Below are 16,254 nucleotides of genomic sequence, written 5' to 3'. Positions count from 1 at the left end.
CGTAATTACAGAATTCAGACAGACAGGAAGGAGATTTATGTACAGTTTTCCATTTTTAATATTTGGTTAAACAAAATACATCTTTTGTAAACAAACCCAGCACAAGGCCAACAAAAAAAGGAATAAAAGCAAGAAAAACAAAAAGCCTAGGGTTGCCCCTTTTTGGGCATCAGGGTCAGGCCTGCCCCCTTCCTTAAAGGAAGTGGGGCTTTTTGCCCTTGGGCATCAGCATGGGTCCCTGTTCCTAAGCACCAGAATTGGATATGAACAGAGAAACCAGCCCTGAAATGTTTAAGCGTCTTTGCATATCCCATTGGCTCATGGACTCCAAGTGCACAGGGACTCCTCTGAAGTGCCATTTGCACAGGCCCAAGCAGATTGGTGGAGAGGACTTTCCTCTCCTCCCAGTAAATGGCTTACTATCACGGACAGTGCCCATGGACCCAAGGTCCTGCTTGTGACAATCAGGTTGGCTGTAACTTCTGGCTGGTGGTGGTTGGAATGTCATTGTGCAGGGGTAAAGAGCTCCCTGTGGTGCCAAGCAGGTCTGGTGTGGAAAATGGTGCAGAAGAGACTGCAGCCAGTTGCCGAGGGTGTGATGCAATAGCTGCTTGGTGGCCTCTGTTACTCAGCATAAAAAAACGGCCTTGTTGGATTGAAGATACATGTGCAGAAAAAGTGCTGGTGTAAACATGCACTCCAGTCACAGTGGGGAGAAAGCCTCAGCTTCATCCTGTTAAGCTTGCTCAGGCTTGACATGCAAGCCCCAGGCTGGCTTTGCTGCTGGAGACATCTGGCCAGTGGGGCGGCTCTCAGACCTGCCAAGACCATGGATCTGTAAAGGGTAGACAGACCATCCCTGCCTGCCCACCTGCCTCAAGGCAACCACAACCACTTAGGTGACACACAGTGTGGTAAGATACTTCCCCTTCTTCTCTTTTGTTTTCCAAAGTTACAGGAGAAAAGTGGCCTACAACTATTTAAAGAGGTAGGGGGTGGATCAATTTTCATTGATTTGTAAAGGAAACTAAAAGATGACAAATCCAGGTCCTCTAGCAATGCAAGTTAATACCCAACTTGAGGATTCTGATTGTTGTCACTATAGTGACTCTGAGCCTAGGACATGTACCAATTCTAGCTGCTGTTAATCTCTGAGAAGCTTATCTTCATGATACTTTCCTCACCCAACTGTGTCTCAAACTAGTGGAATTAGACATCGAAAGCAGACTTATTTCCTGATTTTGCCGGAGTGTGTCAGCTGGGAAGACTGACCTTTGCCCCAGAGCCTCCTAAATCCATGTAGTGAAGTGGTAGGGACAATGCTGGAGTGGGGCCAACAGGCCATCCATGCCTGCCCCAGTCTGGCTGCCGTCAAGTCCTCTTAGGTATCTAGCTCACCCTGTTTCACTAGGATATTGCAGGATTCAACCACCCGGCATGGAATACTAGAGAACTTTTCATTAGAAAACTCCAAGGATGGCCATAAAAATGGGTAATGGGTAATGGGTGGCGTTGAGGGTTGGAGATGGCATACTGTACCACTGCTGGGGTTTTGGAGATGGTTTCCTGAGAGGCCCTTATGTTCTGGGTCCGTCAAGCCAGTTACATGGGCTTTGCATGTACTCGGTCTTCAGACCCACTGGTAGCCAGGAAAGGGGAAGTGGAGGCAGCATCTCCAGGTGAGTCACAGCAGCAGTGTACTCCAGCAGAGCCTCTGTCAAGTTCTCGTAGGAATGAGGAAAATAAACCAGGACCCACCTTCCTTCCTCCTCTCTTAAATAAAACAAGGGTCTTCATAGCTTGCCCTAAGCACACAGAGCTCCTACCTTCCTGTCCCAGGAATGAGTAATGCTGGGTGGCTGGTTCTTGTAACAGTCCACACATCTGTCCTATTGCACTGTCAAATCTGAGGGGAAACCCAATGAGATGTTTGGGGAAGTGGCAAGGGCAGACCCACTGTATAGGCCACAGCACATGACAGAGGACTTGGGGGGCCGAGGTGAGGGAAGGTTGGGCAGAACTGCATTACACATCAGCCCTCCAGCTCTGACGGGCCTCCACCTCTTCTGGCACCACCAGCAGGAGTTCACAGTTCTTTCCTCGCAAGTGATGCTTGAGAAATTTCCTATGGGAACAAAAGGTAGATGAAAAAGAAAATGAAATGCTGGTAAAACTACAAATTCCAGTCTCAGGGCTGTGTGTCACCACTGACCTCATCATTTACACCCTTAGCAGTCCTAAAGACACTGGAGAAAGGATCTGTTCTTGGAGGGTTCCACATCTGGCTACCCCCTCCACCTGCCCAGTTAATTTTCACTCAACACCATCTAGTTCTGTGAGGAACAGCCGGCCCAAAGTACTCAAGTAAGGGATTTATCTTTTTTTTTTTTTTTTTTTTTAAAGTTTTTTGTTTCATCTGGTCTAAAGGTCTTTCTTCTGAACTGGCAGCTATACCATCCCGGTTATCTAAGCATTGAGAATGTTACGATGCCAGTCCTACCAGACCAGAAGGCCAGCATTCTGGGTGCTGGAACTTCTCTATCAAAGGGACTTCACATCCTTACAGGCCATCTAAGATTCAGCTCTTTCTAGTCCAAGACCCTAATTCTAAACAAGGCAGAGAGAGGATCCGAGGAGCTAGAGATTTCATCTCCTTTGTCAAGTTACTAAAGGTAGGTTCAACTTGCCCAACACATGCAAGGAAGGAGCCTGGCACATTCACAACAGGTACCTGAGCTCGCTCTCGCCTCCAATCCACTCGGGCATCTTCAGTTTGGAGTCGAGGTTGTAGTAGGCACCTCCCACCTCTCGAACACAGATCCAGTGCTGCCTTTTGAGAGGCAACTTCAGTGGACCCCAGCACAGGCTGGAGGGCAGATTCATGATGAAGCCCATGACGTTAGTGAGAGCAATGGCACTGACATCCCTGCAGAAGAGGAACGGCATCAGCCAACTCCCCAAGGTCCCCTGCTGGGAACACCTCCCCACTCGTGCCACTTCTCAAGTCAGGCCTGGTTCAGATTACCTGCGCTTGTCCCACCAGACAGCTTCGTAGCCTTTGGTTTGAAGTGCTGCCATTATGACGTTCACATCGTAGTTCCCATTTCCTAGCATGCTCTTCTTATGGGGGGTCACCATGGTGTTTGGAGACAACCTACAAATGTGAAAGGAGGAGGGCTGAGACTTGTGGGCTGTCCAACCCCTCCTGACCCGTACTCCATAGACACCTTCCACCACTGCCTCTGGAAGCTCGTTTCCCCCATTCAGTGCAAGGTGACCACTTTTACCGAAGTACTTTTTAGTCTGCGATCCTACTGCCCTAGGGATTACCTCTCTTTTTATGCAAAACATTAATTCAGTAGTGGTGGGGCCTATCTGCTGTCATTCAGAAAGTCAATAGACAAAAACCATGTGCCACGAAAGAGTCTCATTTATGAAACCCCCAGCCTATCCATTTCTGCATTCTTCTCTAATCTTCCTGCCTTAATACAGCCATTTTTTTAAATGTTAGAAAATAGTAATTGATAATTTCATTTGCATAGGTAGTATTTGTTGCTTTTTCTTTTTTTTTTTTTTACAGTTTAAATGCTTTCTTTTTAAGGCTTGCACACTTGGTAATCATTAATCCTTAAATACTCCAAGGCCTCCAGGGGCCCCAGCAGGTAACATAAATGTATGAACTGGGGCCAAATGTAAAGCAATAAGTAGTAAGGCCTATATTGAAACAAAATGCATAAACCAGCAAAAGTTACTTCCAAAGTGTGTGTATGTGTAAAATACTTTAAAAACAATCAACTGGGGCAGCCTGGGTGGCTCAGCAGTTTAGCACCGCCTTCAGCCCAGGGCCTGATCCTGAAGACCCGGGATGGAGTCTCACATAGGGTTCCCTGCATGAAGCCTGCTTCTCCCTCTGCCTGTGTCTTTGCCTCTCTCTCTCTCTCTCTCTCTCTCTCTCTCTCTCTCTCTCTCTCTCTCTCTGTGTCTCATGAATAAATAAATAAAATCTAAAAAAAAAAAGAATCAACTGGGGAAAAAAAAAATGTCTGTGCCAAACAAAACTCAACTTGCCCACCCAGCTTTAAGTCATTTTTGGCCAGGTCTCATTAGCCACTCCATCACAACACAAGGGCAGTAGCTCTAAAGGCATTTCCAATCCTATGATTTTGCTTTCACAGGCTTGTTAGGCCCGTGGAGGAAGGGGTAGATTGCTTCCACCTTGGTGTGAAGAGGAGAGAGGGAAATGAGGTGAGTTTTCTCAGGAATAAAAGCAGAGAGTGGACGTCCAGAAGGCTGCTAAGGGCCCTCTCCAGAAGAGAATCATGACTTTAGGTCAACTCTAAACACTCAAGAAATCTTATAAAAAGTTTTTTTCAAACTTCTCTACACACAGCAACCATACTGATATTTTTCAAACATAAAACATTTCTTCCACTGCTTAAATCCTCCAATGGCTCCCAAAACACTTAAATGCAGTCTAAATTACCTCCTCTCCTTCCAAGGCCCTCAGGACACTGCTGACCTAATCCCTACGTCTTTTAACACACAAAACTCCTTCTCACCTGAGGGCCTTTGCATGCACTGTTATAGCAGTCTGGAATGCCCTTCCTCTAGATGTACACTTGTTTTGTTCCTTATTTAGGTCTCAACTGATAGTGCCTTAGAGACCTTTTCTGACCACCCAATCTTCGGTTTCTTCCAGGCACCAGCTCTTAATCCACCTGCTTTATTTATTTTTTTAAAGATTTATTTATTTATTCGTGAGAGACACAGACTGAGAGAGAGGCAGGCTCCATGCAGGGATGGACATGGGACTTGATCCTCGGTCTGGTGGCGCTAAACCACTGAGCCACCCAGGCTGCCCAATCCACCTGCTTTAATTACAGCCCTTGTTACTAACTGACACGTCTGTTTTTCCACACTAGAATGATAGCAGGGGCCTTCTCCATCCAGTCAGAGCTATATCACCAGGACGTAAAGAGTGCCTGGCACATGACAGGTGCTCAAGAAATATTTAACATGTTCACCATGTTTATTTTGTTACTCTTTCTTTGTGTAAACATTGGTAAGCAGACCCATAAAGAGAGCTTGTGATCTTGTCTCCATAGCTAGCAAAGAATGGGATCTGAGGACACTATTCACTCTGCAACCAAAATGTATTTTACTGAAACAAACTATTTATTGAAAAATCCCATGCTACACCCAATGCAAGATGCTTTCATGCATATCTCATTTAGTTTCCATAATAAACCTATGAGGCTACAGGCCAAACTGAAGTTTGGTGATTTAAAATGGTAACTTGCCTATGATCACAAGTGACAGAACTAGGATTTATATTAGGTTTATCTGACTCCAATGTTGTGCTCAATGGCAGGGTCCAAGAACTAGAGTGGGTGGTGGTAGTGGGGTGAGAAGAAGAAAGGCCAGCAGACTCCCTGGGGTCTGTGCCTAAAGTGGAGTTTCAAAGGACAAAGGCTCTCAGTGGGCTCTTGTATTAAATAAGAAAGCATTTAATAAGCATATTAAATAAGAATATAGAGGGCAGCCCCAGTGGCTCAGCGGTTTAGCGCCGCCTTCAGCCCAGGGCGTGATCCTGGAGACCCAGAATCGAGTCCCACATCAGGCTCCCTGCATGGAGCCTGCTTCTCCCTCTGCCTCTCTCTCTCTCTCTCTGTATCTTTAAAAACTAATAAATAAAGGTTGAGTCTCTGGAGTCAGTCAGGAAGAGTTGCATTTGAATGTAAACTCTTAAAAAAAAAAAAAAAAAAGAAAGCATATGGAAAGCCTAGCTCAAGGTAGATCAAGTTCCTTCCCTGTCACCAATTTTTCAATAGCTTCTCCTTACTTCCAGTAAGGTCTCTAGCTGGGAAATGCATGAAGGCTCCCACAAAGAAACTTCTGGGTCTTCTACCTTGTTCACCATTTAACTCTCCACCAAGCACAAAACTTAGAGCCACGCTTTCACAAATGCGTTCCCAGACGATCACAGGTGTTCAATACATTAATGGCTGAATGAACCAAGTAAAAAGGTTTCCTGCAGGAATTCGTGGAGTGCCTAAGATGTTAATTTTTTTTAAAGATTTTATTTATTCATTTATGAGAGAGACTGAGAGAGAGGCAGGTCCCCTGCACAGAGCCGGATGTGGGACTCGATTGCAGACCCCAGTATCAAGGCAGAAGCTCAACTGCTGAGCTACCCAGGTGTCCCCTTAAGATGCTAATAATATTCACCTCGAGCTTGAGAAGAGGGGTACTTTTCAGTTCCCAAACATATCTGACATTTTTTTTGAGGTACGCCTTACAGGAGTGTTCCTAGGGTCTCTTCTCCATGTCTCATATTTTTTATCTCAGTTTCCAGCCCTCTCCTGTCTAATCCCATTCACCCTCCACAAACTGGAGCCTCCTTGCTCCATATATGGGCTTTTCAAACAGGTTTCTAAATTGATCTCCTTGCTTCCAAACTCTCCTTCCGCCAAGTCACCCAGAAGTTCCTGCCACATTTACCAAGTTATCATTTCACTCTCTCTTGTAAGAACTGCCACTAGAGCCACCTGCCCACTGGCTAACACCAACCCTCTGGCTCTCTGGGGTCTGCCGTTCCCCTCTCCTTGGGCTTTTAGTGTACTTCAGACACCTCTATTCTCCAATCCTGTTTCCTGTTCCAAGCCCAATCCTAAAGCTCCTTAAGGTCAATGTCACATACTACCTCTTTCATGGAATCTTTCCTGGCTTCTGTGTAGAAAACATAGGGAGATGGGAAGGACCACCCGTTATCCTAGCAAGCAGCACCAATGCTAACTGTGAGATTTAATTTCTGTGACTGTTGGCTTATCTTTAACAATGGTAAAAACTCCCATCTTCCAGAACCATTAAGGAATTCCATTATATGTGTCCAACCAGAGAGCAAACTCCTGAGGCACAAGGGATGGCTCTTCTACTCTGTTGCCCTCACAGTGAAGCAGTGGCAACTGAATAAACATGTTGTCCTAGATGATACCACTCTAGGGAATGCAGAGAATGGCCTCCATCTCATTCCTAGAAAGGCCATTTGAGTAAGTGGAGTCTACCCAGTGTGCCATGATACCAGTACTTGTTTCTGCCTTAACAATAACCAGGTGCCTACCATGTTAGCTACTTTTTTTAAGATTTTATTAATTTATTCATGAGAAAGGTGGGGGGGGCGTGCAGGGACACAGGCAAAGGGAGAAGCAGGCTCCACGCAAGGAGCTGGACGCGGGACTTGATCCCAGGTCTCCAGGATTATGCCCTGGGCTGAAAGCAGGCGCCAAACTACTGAGCCACCCAGGGATCCCATGTTAGCTACTCTTTTGAGCTCTCTTTCTTAATCCTTCCAACCGCCTTGAGACAGAGCTTAATCCTGCAATGTAAATAAGCAAGCTTATTGTGGCTACAGCGACTTGCACGGTCCTATGCAGCTGGTGAATGATAGAGTAGGCTCTAAACCCTACACCTAATAAACTCAATGGTCTTCCCTATAGTTGGGACACACTGGTCACATCGAATTCCATGCCATCCCCTTCTGTGATTCTTTTCTTGGGACTCCTTGGCAAACTCCTGTTCAAGATGGTCTTCATGATTTGGACAGAAGTTCTGAACTATGAAGCATGCCTCTCCCTTCTGTTGCTATGGCTGCAGGTTAGAGCCATGTGGTCTGAAGTGATCTCCAGGTGAGAAGATGGGCTCTAGCCAGGTCTAATGCCAATGCGCTCAGGGGAGTTCCTGGTCCTCCCTCATGGTTATTCCTGGGTCTAGCTAAGGTGATGATTTCAGATTTTAACAAAAAGAAGATGTGGACATTCATCAAGGTTCCTTTTCTCTCATAATTATTATTTTCCTTTTTATCAGCTCTTAAGAAATATGACATTAGAAAATATGTCTCAGAACTTCATGATGTGTCATTATATTATTAAATATATAAAGCACAGGGATGCCTGGGTGGCTCAGTGGTTGAGCGCCTGCCTTTGGCCCAGGGCGTGATCCTGGAGTCCCAGGATCGAGTCCCACATCGGGCTCCCTGCACAGAGCCTGCTTCTCTCTCTGCCTGTGTCTCTGCCTCTCTCTGTCTCTCATGAATAAATACATAAAACCTTTAAATAAATATATATATAATATACATATTTAATATATATATTATATATATATATTATATATATATATAAAGCACAGATCATAGAGTCAGGCACATCAATGTACTCTGTAGGTGTTGGCAATGATGATGCTGTGTTTGCCTGGCCCTTGACAAAATGATTTAAATCTCTAGAGGTTAGTACTCCATCTCTTTGAGCAATTTACCACCACCTTCCACTTGCTCAGGGACTTTTTAATGGGAAGGCTGGACTTCTTTGTGGTAGAGAATGCTGGTTGTTCACCAAAATCTAAAATCTCTTTGTCTCTTCCAGCTTGCATTAGATTTTTCAAGTGGGACCAACCTACTTTTCATCTATTTAGATTTTAACAGCTATTTTTTGGAGAAGGAGGGATGCATACTTGCTGCAAGAACATCTAATCACTGAACAATTGAGTTGAGTCTATGAAAATAGATTGAGGCCTGAGGATTTTCCAAACAACTCAGCAAAACTACTACTACATCATTTGACTCCTATATGATGAGATGTACGAGATCAGACATCCGAGTCTGTATAATGTGCACGAAGACACCTGCCCAGATTCTGAGCTTTTCTCCAATTTCACATGTTGAAAACTGATCCTTTCCAAACCAGTGACCTCTTCTGCCATCACTATGGTTGTTATCACTATGTTCAACTCTTGGACTGAGACTCTGCCACCTTGATTCCTCTCTTCCCCGTCCCCATGCTGCCGGCCATTGGTTTTAGTTTTTTCTAAATCCCTACTCATTTCTATTCCAAACATGAGTCATCTCATATCCACAACTGTACTGAAAACTCCACCCTGCTTTTGTATTTCTCCTTTTTAATCTGGCTAAAATTCGACTGCTAGGATGAGCTTCCTTTCAACAAACAGCATTCATCAAAATTTTTCTCCCATTTCTACCATTCATCAGCCTCATCTTCAAAAAAGCATAAAACTTTGTATCTGAGAATTTAAAATTATCTAGTTTAACCTGCCATCATTACTATTCTTCCCATTATGATCCAAAGAGATCATCTTTTCCCTTTCAAACAGCTCTAAATTCTAAGGTTCTAACTTCACTTAAGTTTATTCTCAAGGTCTGGTCAATGTAGAGCTCTGGGATGTACTTAGCGGCTGAGTCCTGTTCAACTTGTTTTCTCTACAGTGCCTAGCAGGGCTTGGCACACAGCAGGCTGCTAGCAAATGTTTGTTTATAAAATTCCATCTTCTCTTCCTCACCTCTTCTCCCTTTCCTCTTTCCTCTGATCCCTTTCATACTTCTTTGTTTCCATTTATCCACGCTGAATCTTTCCATACAAAATACATAGAATTCAGCCTCTGGAGTGAGAATAGAGGATATTTTCTTATGCACTGGTTTGCTATTACTTTGAGATGAACCTTTACCTTGCGCTGACAGGAAACTGGAGAGCGTAGTACAAATTTGCTAGAGCTTTAGTAGCCAGGAATAGAACTTTGGTTCCATGTGAGAGTTTAGCAAATATTTAGCATTCTTTCATTCAGGAAAAACACAACTGAAAGAATCTTGCAATTATCCACAAACAGCTTATAACCACAGTCTGTATCTTTAGATCCAGGCCCAACTCACTAGCAGGCTGAATGGGTACTGATGATAGAATTGCTCTGACATGCCTTTCTGATACTCAGGAAGTAGCACTCATGCTGCTATGTCCATCCAGACACCAAAGAACTAATTCTTAAACCCTGTGATAAAAGAATTTTAGAACATCAAAGTAGAGAGAGAAAAAACTGAACTTCTGTTAACCTGTCAGGCAGCATTTAGTAAAGTGTTGGTTTAAAAAAAAAAAAAAAAAAAAGCCATCCAGAATGAAGTAGAAAGGGAAAGAGGTCTAGAGTCAGCTTCAAGTCATAGCTTGGCTACTTGAAAGCTATTTGGGCAAACTATCTGGCTTTTCTGCCTGTTGCTCCATCCGTAAAATAGAGATGGTAAAATAACTGCTGGAAAAAGCTATACAAAGCAAAGCATAATGTATAAAATGCACCAAGGCCAGAGTATGGCCTTATGGAAAAGCTGAGCACTATGTATAGCTGAACACCTTCCTTATAAAACCTGCAACAAACCACCTCTGACGACAGATGACCCAGTGTACACAGATCTTGTTCCCCTTCTAGACTATAACCTCTTGGGGGTAGGACTTGAGAGGCATTACAGCATCCTGGTCAACAGCACAGATACAAGTCTGAAATAAAACTTGGCTCTATCTCTTGTTATGTCGCCTCCAGCAAGTTGCTGAGCTTCTCTGAAGTCTATGTCCATAAAATGGAAAAGAAGCAACACATATTCCATGGGACTGTTGGGGGATCACACCAGATGACACGACTGAGGGTTTTTAGCACTGTGCCTTGCCTATAGTAAGTGCTCAGTCAACGATACTGATTATTATTTTTCTCATCTCTGTATCCCCTGTACCTGCTAACAACAGTTACCTAATAATACCTGTTGGTTTAAAGGTTTATATAGCGGAGACATTGCCCCTCCCCCCGGAATTCAGAAATAGCAAAAAGTGTAAAAATGCCAAGGATAAGGGGTCCCCTACCTCTGGAAAATCTCTTGCAGCGTTTCCCGGGTGAAGGCATTGCTGTCCTGGAAGACGTTATTGAGGGCATGCAGGGCACAAAGCTCCCTGCGCTGTTTCTCATGGTAGATTTGTGGGGGTGCTGCCTGGGGCAGCTCCAAAGATTCAGATTTGGCCTTGTCTCCTTTCCATGGCACGCAACTCATGTTTTCGTTTTAGGTTCCAGAGATGGCTAAAAACACACCACCCTTCCCTCCAGAGGAAGAATGTAAGCTGCTCAGTCCTTTCGGGATTCCTGAGGTCCACCTTATTTTTTGGTGTCCATGATTTATGCTTTGTCACGGGGAGAAAGGTTGGAATCAAAAGGGAAAAAAAAATCCACCTCCATCAATAGAAAGATCACTTTTGGATTAGTGTATTTCGCCACCACTGTCAAAGTGCAGAATTTTAAAAAAAATCATAGAAAATCTAAGACCTTGTTTCCTTTCTCCCACTCTCCCCGCCAAAAAAAAAACCCCACGATTTTCTTCCCGTATCTTCCTCTCTGCAAATGCCAACCAGGCCTCAATGCAGGAGGACCGAGCAGAATTGTTCACATCGCTCCTTTTCTTCCATTTCTTTCGAATCGCAACGCCACTGACTCAGGAGACAAGGCCTAGGTTGTGGGAAAACGCACAATTCGAGCAGCTAGCGAGAGCCGGCCAGCGTGGGATCGCGGGCAGCGCTGGGGCCTCGGGGACCGCTCTCCATCCCCTCGGGGGCGGCGGGGCCCCGCGGGGCGCGGGCCAAGGCGGGGACGGCTCCCTCGGAACGCGCGGACTCTCACCCTCTCGCCGCGGCCCTGCGGAGGAGACAACCGCGGTCAGCTCCGGCGGTCGCGCGGGCCGCCGCGGACAACCAGGCGGCGGGGTAGGTGGCGGGGCGGGGCGGGTCCGGCCCCAGCCCGAGGGAAGGTCCTCCGCAGCGGCGGGCAGGCCCTCGGGGGTGGGGTCGGGCCCACCCCGCTCGCCTCACCGCCCACACCCCAACCTTCCCGCCCGTCACGTGAGTGCAAGGCGACACGCCCTCCCGCCGCCGCCCCCGGCCGCGCCCGCGCCCGCGCCCGCGCCCGCGCCCGCCCCGCGGGTCGCCCCTCACCTCTGCAGGCCGCCACCTGGCGCTGCGGGCCGCCACCTGGGCCGCGCTCGGGCGGGCGGGCAAGCGCGCGCACCTGAGCCCGACGTCAGCGGCCCTCGCCGGGCGCGTGCTCCGGAAACGCCCTCCCGTGCCGTCTCCGCTCCCGCCCGCCGCGGCGTCACGTATGACGTCAGCCTGTCGTCAGGCGGCGCCGGCTTTAAGGCCGGGGCTGCCGCGGGTCCGTTGAGTGGGTGTGGGCGGTGCTGGGTGGCCTGGTGGGCGGGGGTCGGAGAGAGCGTGCGGCCGTGGGGCCGTGGGGCCGTGAGGCGCAGCGGCGGCAGCCGGCCATGGCGCTGGTGCCTGGCTCCTGGGTTCGGTTCTTTCCGGGTGTGAGTAGGGCGGGGCGGCCTGCGGGAGTCTCGCCTCGCCGCCCGCCGCTCCCCACCCTTCCCCGGGCGTCGGCGCCGTTCCGGGGCGGCGACCCGGCCTGCGGCTGCCCTCGCCGGGCTCCCCACCCTTTCCCTTCTGTGGGCCGGGCTTCTCGAGCCGAGCGCTTTGCAGAACCCGGACTAGCTACTCCTGCGTTGGCCGTTTTATGTTTGTCTAACGCGCTGTTCACCAGGTGATTTCAGAGAAACTTACTGGTGCGGTCGGGCGTAAGCTGCCTTGGTTAGCGGGCCCGGCCGCCTCGCACTTCCCTGGGAGCGCTGAGGGTAAGTGCCTCGCCTGGAGTCACATTTCAGGCGGAGTGGAGAGTCCTGTCTCAGTGCCTTGGTGTCGAATTTCGGTGCACTACCCACAGACCACTGTCCTCTCGCCCTGGTCTCACGGTGGCTGACTTAGAACTTTACTCTGGATTTTCTCAAGGTATCTTGGGTGTCAGGAAGGTAAACACCCGGTCCCGCGGGGACTTTCCCCCCCTTTTACCTACCTCTAGGTCACATGGGAGGCATCATCCACCCTAGGTGCCCTTCTTTGGGATTTTTTGTTCAGGAAAAACAGTAAGATTACATAATTCAGGCATTTCTCTAACCTTGCTAGGACTCGACTCTAAGACCATTACACTTACCGCAGTTACCACTTTAACACACTCTTGAGTGCTTACCACACGCTTGGGAGTCCTGCCCTAATCCAGACTTTAGAATTATCTTAAAGTTTTGTAATTTGTAAGCCACCTAAGGTTGCGGTTATATTTTCCTAAGATTAGTTAATGGAGGCTTGCAAACACTGTTCATTTCCTGCTAACTGCCTTGAGATAGCTGCTGCCTTTTTTTTTTCCCCCAGAGGAGACAACTGAAGCTCAGAGTGGTTAATTATCTTGTTTGAGGTCACACAGCTACGAAGTAGTAGACTCAGGATTTGAACCTGAGATCTAACTTGTCTTCGGAAAGAGGTTGTAAAAATGGGAAGGGAATTTCTTTCTCAAAATGTAATTTTAAGATTTCTCTGTTCAAGAAGTACCTACTCTTGAGAGTATGTTTTGTGAACTAGTCCTATAGTGAGGACATGTTTTTTAGTCTACCGATAGGTGTCAGCACATACTGTACTTGAGCTCTTTCTGGAAGAGCCAGTTGGTCATATGGTAAATACCAATTATTCTAGAGGACTAAAGCTTGATATTTGGCTTTTCTGCCAAATCAAGATTTTAATGTTTTTTAAGTATCTCATAGAGGGATATATAGGATAGTGGTGAGCGATTTAGTCAGAAAAGGGGGCAGACCCAGTGGCTCAGCGGTTTAGCGCCGCCTTCGGCCCAGGGTGTGATCCTGGAGACCTGGAATCGAGTCCCATGTCGGGCTCCCTGCATGGAGCCTGCTTCTCCCTCTGCCTGTGTCTCTGCCTCTCTCTCTCTCTCTCTCTCTCTGTGTCTCTATGAATAAATAAATAAAATCTTAAAAAAAAAAAGGAAAGGGAAAAAATGCATTCGAGGAGATCTTATCAAGACCTTTGGAGTTGAATGACTTTTTGTCCCAGATTCCCAGCTGTGCTGGTGTACATAAGACTTGATCATAAAAAAGAGAGAGAGATTTGTAGTTGTTAACAGGAGCAAGCAGAGTTTTTTTTTTTTTTTTTTTCAGGTGGATCCCTGAAACTGAAGGCCATTTTGAACTCTAACTCTTATCAAATCCTGTGTTCCAAACTCTAATTCTTGGATATGTTACCATCTCAATGGCTGCTCTTTAAAAAAAAAAATGATTTAATTCATTTATTCATGAGCGATAGCGAGAAGCACAGACATAGGCAGAGGGAGAAGCAGGCTCCCTGCGGGGAGCCGGAAGCTGGACTTGATCCCAGGACCTGGAGATCAGGACCTGAGCCAAAGGTAGACGCTAAACCACTGAACCACCCGGTTGCCCCAATGGCTGCTTTTTCTTGATTGCTGCTTGGGACGAGTGCCCAAGGCCGGCATTATGTGACTTTTTGCTAATCCCTCATTTTTATTTTTTATTACTATTTTTAAGATTTTATTTACTTATTCATGAGAGATACAGAGAGAGAGGCAGAGACACAGGCAGAGGGAGAAGCAGGCTCCATGCAGGGAGCCCGATATGGGACTCGATCCCGGGTCTCCAAGGTCATGCCCTGGGTTGAAGGCGGCGCTAAACCGCTGAGCCACCGAGACTGCCCTAATCCCTCATTTTATCAAGCTTTTCAGACTTTTGAGACAGGGAGAGACACCTAAAACGTGCTGATGGTATTGTGGACTGGGACTAATACAACTGATGATACTCTGTAAAAATCATCCATAGGAAACTCTCCTAACAGACCCAGATCTTAGCTTCGCAGTTCACAAATGTGATGAGGTACTTTTGGCTTGTATTTTAGCTGGTTGCCTCTTTTTGGACTTGTAATTGCTCTCACTGCAGAGGCAGTGAATGGAGAATTCTCCCTAAGGTCAGCGTTTAATTTCCCTCGCTCTGGCTGCTATAGTACTCCAGGCATCGATCCTTCTATTAAGATTGCGTGGAGGTTGCCAGCGCTTTGGACCTCGGTCTTCCAGGGACTGCCGGGAGTCACCGAGTAGGGAGGTGGGAGGGGCCTTGTGCGGTTTACTATCTGGGTGGGCGGTGGCCCGAGGCGCGGGCCCTGTGTGCTGACTAGATTGGGCCTTGCCCCTGTCCATCATCGGAAGGCTGTCCGTGCGGACTGTTTTGCAGTAAGATTTGGAAACTGAACACTGCCTATGGAAAGGAGGGAAGTAAGGGGCGGTGAGGGTAAACGTTGTGTGTATTTCCCCACTCATTGGATGGCTGCCGTGTCAGTCAAACCCTGCCCAGCTCTCGTTGGCTGGAAGGCTCCGGGCAGGTAGCGTGGCCGCGGTGCTGCCCCCTCCCGAGCTGCGAGAACGAGGCGTGTGACGTCTCAGAGATTTGTTGTTGGGGTTTGGGCCTCATTAATTATTCATTAGGTACTTGAAAGGGCCGCAGTGATTGGTGGCTGAGAGGCCTGGTCGATTGTTTCTTACCTAGAAATACGTGTCATCGTCTACGCGGCTGGAGAAGTTTCGCGTAAATTATCCGAAGAGGGCCGGGGCGGGGCCGCGCATAGATTAGGCAAATGCGCCGAGGAGGGAGGGGAGGCCGGCTACGAATTAGCCTAAGTTATTAAAGATGGCGGCGGAGCGGAGTCGCTCCCCGATGGACTCGCCGGTCCCGGCCTCTATGTTCGCCCCCGAGCCCAGCTCCCCGGGGGCGGCCAGGGCCGCGGCGGCTGCTGCCCGGCTCCACGGCGCCTTCGACTCGGACTGCAGTGAAGACGGGGAGGCGCTCAACGGCGAGCCGGAGCTGGACCTCACCAGCAAGGTAGGCCCGGCCGCCGCCGGCGGCTGAGGGGACCGGGCGGGCGCTGAGGGGACAGGGCGGCGGGCCGAGCCGTCTCCAGAGCGACGGCGCCGGCGGGGGCGGGAGGGGCCGAGCCCGCCCACCTGCCGGTGGCGGGACGCGTCCGGGCTCCCGGCGAGGGGCGGCCCCCGAAGGCCGAGCCCCGGCGTCCTCCCCCGGCGGCGCCGACCCGGCCTCCCGCCGTCCGCCTCCCGCCGAGATCACAGCCCCCCGGCTCCGCCACGTGGAACCGGGGCGCCCGACGCCGACGCCCGCGGCGCCCTGCTCGGCTGCCGGCCCTCGGCCGTGCCGCCTGCGCCGAGACCTGGGTGGTCCTCTCCCGGCGCTGGCCGCGGCGGCTCAGGAGGCTGGGCGGGAGCAGGAAGGCGGCGGGGCTCTTCCTGGTGTCGGCGAGGAGCCGGAAAGTAGTTGGCCAGTCCCGGAGAGGGGGTCTGAGGAATCCCTTCCCAAACCAAAACTGAAAGACGAGCAGGACGCAGAATCTCGTCACAGCAGGAGTGGAACCTCATGTTGTATGAATGAAATAATGAAGGACCTCTTAATCGGGGCCGCCGAGCTTGTGAGAAGGTAGGCGGGAAGCAAGGGCTCGGCTTCTGCTTGGCGCTGTAAGGATGGCAAAGTAAGTGTAAGAT

At 48.6% G+C, this 16,254-nt stretch overlaps 2 protein-coding genes across 8 annotated transcripts in view; one reads left to right on the top strand and one right to left on the bottom strand.

Annotated features, from left to right (window-relative positions):
• Positions 1–34: 34 nt before the first annotated feature.
• On the bottom strand, positions 35–11,931 carry JOSD1 (Josephin domain containing 1). Its single transcript, XM_077914532.1, has 5 exons — positions 11,802–11,931; positions 10,686–11,505; positions 3,026–3,154; positions 2,732–2,926; positions 35–2,125 (listed from the first exon to the last, which is right to left on the bottom strand). The coding sequence occupies exons 2-5, from the start codon at positions 10,868–10,870 to the stop codon at positions 2,026–2,028; spliced, it is 609 nt and encodes a 202-aa protein (XP_077770658.1). The 5' UTR covers positions 10,871–11,505; positions 11,802–11,931; the 3' UTR covers positions 35–2,025.
• A 329-nt stretch (positions 11,932–12,260) lies between these two features.
• GTPBP1 (GTP binding protein 1) overlaps positions 12,261–16,254 on the top strand; it is a 30,237-nt gene continuing 26,243 nt past the window's right edge. Inside the window, exon 1 of one of the 7 annotated variants that reach the window (XM_077914502.1) lies at positions 12,261–12,493. Coding sequence is in view for 3 of the 7 variants with exons in the window: in XM_077914500.1 (XP_077770626.1) it covers positions 15,392–15,583 (192 nt within the window). In the remaining 4 variants the exon portion in view is untranslated. Of the gene's footprint in view, positions 12,494–14,388; positions 15,584–15,992; positions 16,242–16,254 lie in introns of those variants that run through there. The other 6 variants (XM_077914500.1, XM_077914497.1, XM_077914496.1 and 3 more) reach the window with 6 other exon arrangements.

This window comes from Canis aureus, chromosome 11 (assembly GCF_053574225.1).
Source record: "Canis aureus isolate CA01 chromosome 11, VMU_Caureus_v.1.0, whole genome shotgun sequence".
NCBI classification, from domain to species: domain Eukaryota; kingdom Metazoa; phylum Chordata; class Mammalia; order Carnivora; family Canidae; genus Canis; species Canis aureus.
This window is presented reverse-complemented; position numbering and strand designations above follow the sequence as displayed.

Excerpts from the sequence above, each read along its gene's own strand:
- JOSD1 (XM_077914532.1), bottom strand. The coding sequence starts at position 10,870 with ATGAGTTGCGTGCCATGGAAAGGAGACAAGGCCAAATCTGAATCTTTG. Across the intron at positions 2,927-3,025 it reads GTCTGGTGGGACAAGCGCAG|GGATGTCAGTGCCATTGCTC; the intron begins GTAATCTGAACC and ends CCTCTTCTGCAG. Across the intron at positions 2,126-2,731 it reads GGAGGCGAGAGCGAGCTCAG|GAAATTTCTCAAGCATCACT; the intron begins GTACCTGTTGTG and ends TTGTTCCCATAG.